Here is a 6000-nt window from a genome sequence, read left to right as displayed (position 1 = left end):
TGAAATTTTAGTCATATAACTAGTAACAAAAAATACTGAACCAAACTCAAGGACTTGTAAGTTTCACAAAGGGTGCCTCTCTATGCATGATGCTATGTTGTTCTAGTGACACACTATGGTGATGTAGTGACCATGTGTGTCTACTCGTGACCAGCAGCTACTTCACCGTAGCAGCATGCTCCCTCATTATATTGTGCCACTATGGCAAAGCAGCAGCTAAAAATAACCACGCACCTGGCATATGGAGCAGTATGGGCTGCTACTGCCCCATACTTTGGTACTACCAGAAGAAAGTACTAAAGTACAGCTCAGTAACAACGTTGCCATACGGGCACATACAGACATGCCCCTGTACTTTCTATGATGCATAAGAGAATTGTTCAGAAATACTACTGTATAAAGCTATTTCCAATAGTGATAGACTAGGAAGCAATGAGATGGGCTGAACAGGAGAAGTATAGATTCTAATTACAGAATGTCCTGAGGAGGAAGAAGACAGGAACAGAGAATAAGTGACTTCTGTTCTAGGCTTCTACCTCTCCCCAAAACTTAACTACGAGGACTAAAATTTGCCCCTTTATATAGATAGGGCATTTGGTATACATTCTCCCTCAGATTATTTTTAAGGTTTAGCAGAGGTAACTAACCCAGCCAATTCATAATGTACTTTCACCATTCCATATCACTTACGTTGATGGGATAATAGAAGTTAATGCAACAGAAAAACCAGCAACTAATTTAGCATCTAAGTCCTACTGAAAGTCAATAGAACATGGCACTTTCAAACGTTTTTTCCATCTGTACTCATTCATTGTTTTGTTTCATTGTTATTGACATATTTGTACAGGTAACCTGAAAAGATGCAACCACTTTTGAATCAGTAACCCAGAATAACACCAACACTACATTACTTTATCTGACTCTATTTTAAGCTGGCCTTTCTGAAATCAAATGCTGGGGTGAATGTACATAAACAAATCCATCCCTCTGTTACAATACTTACAAAAGGATTGTTCCTTAGAGCTTGATCCTGCAAAGTGCTGGTGATGTCTCTCTCTTGGGATGATGACAGGAGGTACTCAGAAGCTCATGTACCTGGATCATTGATGAACATGTTCAGCTAAAACAAGCACTGATTTTTATCTTAAGTTAAATATTTTAATTTAGCAAGTCTACTAACAAGGTAAGATTAAAGTCACTTTTGGTTATATAAAAAGTTTAAAGGTTCCTTTTCTCTATGTCTTGAAGTGCAACTACAATTAATTCTTTTTATATATGGTGGGTAATAAAGAGTGCTATACTTACAGTACCAGGAATTAAGCCTATTTCTTGTGACTTTTGGCCTGGTTTTCAAAAGCACTGAGCATCTGCAAATCCCCTACACAGTCTCAAAGGTGTTCTGCATCTCTGAAAATTAAACCATTAGTGTTTGTAAAACCCATATTTTATCATGTTCACCATTAGTTTACTTATTTGACAGAAACTGTCAGCTAATCTGCCATTTTAATCATTCTTGCATTATCTCAGAATTTTTAAAATTGAATTAAAATGTATATTAAATGTTTAATACACTATAGTAGCTTCCAATCAAAATGAATATGCTACAGAGTAATGCTTATGGTAAATAAACTTTGGAACAATTTATACAAAGCAGGAAATAAATAATTTTTACTTCAGTGTCATTAAAAAGTAAAACAGTATGTCACACCACAGTATAATCCTATCCAGATAATATAATATTGTTATACTTTATTGCATCATAATTTGAGGATAACATTTTAAGATTTAAGTAAAATATGTAAAGAAACAAAATGATTAGATTTACTGTCTTTAATATTTAATATTGAACAACCAAAGTTTCTCTTTTGTACATAATCCAATTTAAAGATAATATAATTAGCACTTCCAGCATTAACAGTCTGTATTTACAATGAGTGAGATGGGGCAGGGAATCTAAATAAGAAGAACCTTCAAATCTGTATGCAACATAAGTCAAAATGTGAAGATTTATAATAGGCTCCAACTTCAAGACCTTTATTTATGGGAAACAATTAAAAAAGGCTTTGTTTGCTTGCTTTATTATCTGTAAGCGTTTCTGAAATGATGATTTTGTTAAATGGTTTTAAACGTTTGAAATATTCAATAATGCCTTCATTATTTTGCTCACGGCAGTAACAATTTGTTCCAGTACTTCCACATCAGCTTTTACTTGCTTGTAGACTGGTCAGAAATCTGATGAAAGGATAACAAGGGAATTTATATAATCCTAATTCCATATTCCTGGATATACACTGGTTCAAGTAGATGGTGTCAGTCTATTCCAAGGGTACACAGAAGTTACAAAGTGTTCTTCACTCTGCATTAAATGTGTACACTGTATCAATGAGCAGGAAAACTTCAAACTTTTTATGAACTGATGCTGATTGAAAATAAAATATCACTCTATTGTTCTTGTAGCAGTGCTCGAAGTTAATCATCAATCCCTGGTGTTTCACCCTGTTGTATTCTGGAGGCTATTCTAATGGCTTCTTCCAATGACTGCTGCTCTCCAAGCTGAAAAAATGGTATTTGAAACATCAGTTGATCAAAACTACTGTATAAGATAAAACATTTTTGCACACAATGACAGAGGGGAAAAGCAAAACCTGCGTTTCAGTTAATACTTCTGTATGCAATACGTGTGATAATTGGTATTGTCATGGCTTTTCTCAATACTATGTATTAGCAATTATCTAATCAGCATCAAAATAAAAATAAATCCCTTTAGGGAATTAAGCTCAGTTTCTGTGTATCTGCCAAATGACCTTTCTTCAAAAAGTCTTTGTACATAACAAACAAATGTCCTAACATGCATAGAGATAATCTGTCAGCTCGGTAGATATTACTAGAAAAGGCTAAGATAAGGGTTCAATCATCCAAGGCAGGTGTTAAATAATGACTTACTCATCTTGACAAGCCAAAATGAAAGACAACATTTTTCTTAATTTTTAATATCTAAGTAACACTCTAACAAAAGTGGCACATCAACATTTTTTATTAAAACTGACATGTGTGACATCATTCAAACTGATGGAATAAAAAACTGTACAGTAGTGAAATGTTTATCAATTCTGTAGTAGTTTGAAGAAAAAAGGCTCCTAGAGCTGCAGTGAAAGGCTCTGCATTATACCTGCACTAAAACTAGAAATATTTCTCTACCATTCATAGAGGGACATCATCTTCTTCCAAACCAACTTATTTTAACAGATAGTATTAAATAAAAAAGTAAAAAGAAGCTTCTAATGTTTATTTCCACTCTAATGTTCTTGTATTTTTCATCTTTGCCCAGCCATACTGTTGTTCGGTATGTGGTATTTGTCTAAGGCCCAGTCCTAAAAATCCTTACACTATAGTTGTCCTTATCTCAATCAGATCCAAATGAAGTTACTGAGACAACTCTCATGAGTAAGGACTAATTCTTTTGACTTAGGGTTTTGAGGTTTGATGGGTGGGAGGTCAAATTTCTTATATTCTTATACTCCTGCATGTACAATGCGTCTCTTTGGTTCTAAGTAAAATAAAACAAAATCTACAGTCTCCATCCTGTAAAATGAGGGGCAATCAGCTCCTCACCCTATGATAAATGAAAGTAAGAAAATAATTTCAGTACATTTCAATGGCACTGCTCATATGCTTAGAATTTAAGCAAATGGTTAAGGGACCTGAGCCTAAGAGTGCTCAGCACCTTGGCAGGGTTGGCTGAAATATAAATTGTCAGATTTAAACACAGTTCATATATCATCCATTTTCTATTTTGAATTTAGAGTTGGATTATACCTCACCAGAAAGTATTATCCTGATACTTCTCATAGGGTTCCTGAGCTTACCTGTGACTGTAGCATCTCATTTTTTAATATTTGTTTTTAAATGTTAATATATCATGACCTTCAAATTATGGCTCTAATACGCATATAGTACTCCTTTTTTACTTAATCATACTACAAGTAATACATAAAAGTGGTATCTGTATAAAAAACATACTTGGGGATTTGGCCTTATAGACATCTCATCTCTAAGTGAAACTTCACATCCAGCTACCCGTTTAGTATGCTTCCCCCCCCGCCAAATAAACTACCTATATACAGCATATTAGTATTATTTTTCTGCCTTTCTGTAACTAAAATTTGTGTTTCCACTGCCTTTAAAAATTTGTATTTAAACTAAACTTGTGTTTCACTTTAGATCCAACCCCTTCAGGGTTCAGCAGAATGAACAGCTTATACTACTGCAGCATGTACTCTACATTATGCAGATAAACAGAGGATACCTATTTTTGGAGATGCCTGGAGCTGTCTCTCTCTAGATAACTAATTTCATCTGTAGATTTTACTACTGGTATTTCCAACCATTTATAACACATACCCCATCTACCAAAGGAATAGCTGTTATCCCTTTCTCTAGTCAGGGAAACATAAATTTGGGAGTTCTAAATTTCTGATCATCCCAATAAGTTGTTCTTAAAGGATTAATAAGGGTGCTTTACGACTGAAGGTTTGTGACTCTGGAATATTCTCTTCTTTCACAAAGGAAAGATTATAAATGCATCATATTTTTAGGCAAAGCACAATATGCCTCAATATATTTATTTGGAAAAAAACACAATTTGATGGGTACTCCTTTTATGTCTGGAAGGAGGTAATGTTAATTATTTCTGAACTCATTCTGGTATTACTTTTTTAACTATCAAGTCATACTACCTCTGTTTGTTGCAAGACAAGTTTATTAGTTAAATTTTGTGAAGTAGCCAGAAGACTTATGATACAGGATTCTTTGTAAATAACTGCATTACTATATTACCTGCACTGCAATTTGCGTTCCATTAGATGTAGCCAACAATGTAACAGGTCTGGTTTCTGTGGCCACTAGATGATGCCCATGTTGCTGATGTCCCATTTCTGAAGATGCACTGTGGAATGCTGCTAAATCTTGAGCCACAATAGCAACCTTCAATACAAAAGGAAGAAAATAAACTCACCTAAAATATGTTACAGTATTGTCATTCATTTTGGCTGCTAACTACAAAGTCTAACTGGAACAATTAAATATATTATTTTTTTCAGCAAAACAATCCAAGAAACAGAGAAATGACAAAAAATTAAAGCAATACAATTATCATTATATTCATGCTCCTTCTCAAATGGTAAAAACATCCTTAAAGAGTAGTACTGCATCATCTGTACATTGGTGTACACAGAGCTGTTTAGTTTGTGATGATTTATGCTTATACAATATACAATGCATATATCATCCATTTGCCAAGGCACACTGATTTCAACATTAAAGGCACTGCTCAAGTCAGGTTATAAGAGTACCTGTCAATATGTCTGGAAATAGCCTGCTCTCAACTATTTGCAACTCATTAAGACTTGCTACTCAAAGTGGGTACTCAGCTTCTGCTCTTATCTTTAAAGCTGTAATTAAAGAGTTGCTAATATAACCCTTTGTCTCTAACACAGAGCCCTGTGTCCAAGTTCTGAGCAGCTAGGGGACTGCCTGTGAAAGAACTCCATTCCAGCCCCCTCTCTTTTTGGGTTGCCTGTTCTCCCCTTTTCTCTCTCTCTCTTTCTCTCTCACAGCCCATGTGTCCATCAACTGGTTGCTAGGCAACCACTTGGGTGCCTAGGGGAGGCCCTAGGGAGGGGGAAATTCCCTTTCTTTGTGGCCAGGTCTATTGTTAAACATCCCGCCTTTGACCTGGGAGGGCTGTCCTAAGGCTGTAGTTCCTCTTCAAGGTGAGGGATGACTACTCAAATTCACTGGTTAACATCAGTGATGCTTAGAAAATACTTGATGTTGGCTGGGTCCAGGTGGTGAGGTCAGAAAGGTTATATATAAAGTCCCTCCATCTTGGGACGAAGGGGGAGACATCTTCTGGTCACTTAATCAGGATGAAGCTGTGTACCTTCAGAATCCTCTGGATGCTACTGCGTGTAACGTATCTGAATTGTAGCCAGTAACGTA

At 35.5% G+C, this 6000-nt stretch overlaps 1 protein-coding gene across 1 annotated transcript in view; it reads right to left on the bottom strand.

Annotated features, from left to right (window-relative positions):
- Positions 1–1713: 1713 nt before the first annotated feature.
- Positions 1714–6000, bottom strand: part of ZNF143 (zinc finger protein 143) — a 61434-nt gene continuing 57147 nt past the window's right edge. Inside the window, exons 15-16 of the mRNA XM_019552203.1 lie at positions 4837–4983; positions 1714–2553 (exon numbers count right to left, since the gene is read on the bottom strand). Coding sequence (XP_019407748.1) covers positions 2470–2553; positions 4837–4983 — 231 coding nt within the window. The 3' untranslated portion in view covers positions 1714–2469. The remainder of the gene's footprint in view (positions 2554–4836; positions 4984–6000) is intronic.

This window comes from Crocodylus porosus, unplaced genomic scaffold (genome assembly GCF_001723895.1).
Source record: "Crocodylus porosus isolate Cpor-Errol unplaced genomic scaffold, CroPor_comp1, whole genome shotgun sequence".
Lineage (NCBI taxonomy): Eukaryota > Metazoa > Chordata > Crocodylia > Crocodylidae > Crocodylus > Crocodylus porosus.
The sequence above is the reverse complement of the archived record's forward strand: the minus strand, read 5'-3'. Positions and strand labels throughout refer to the sequence as shown.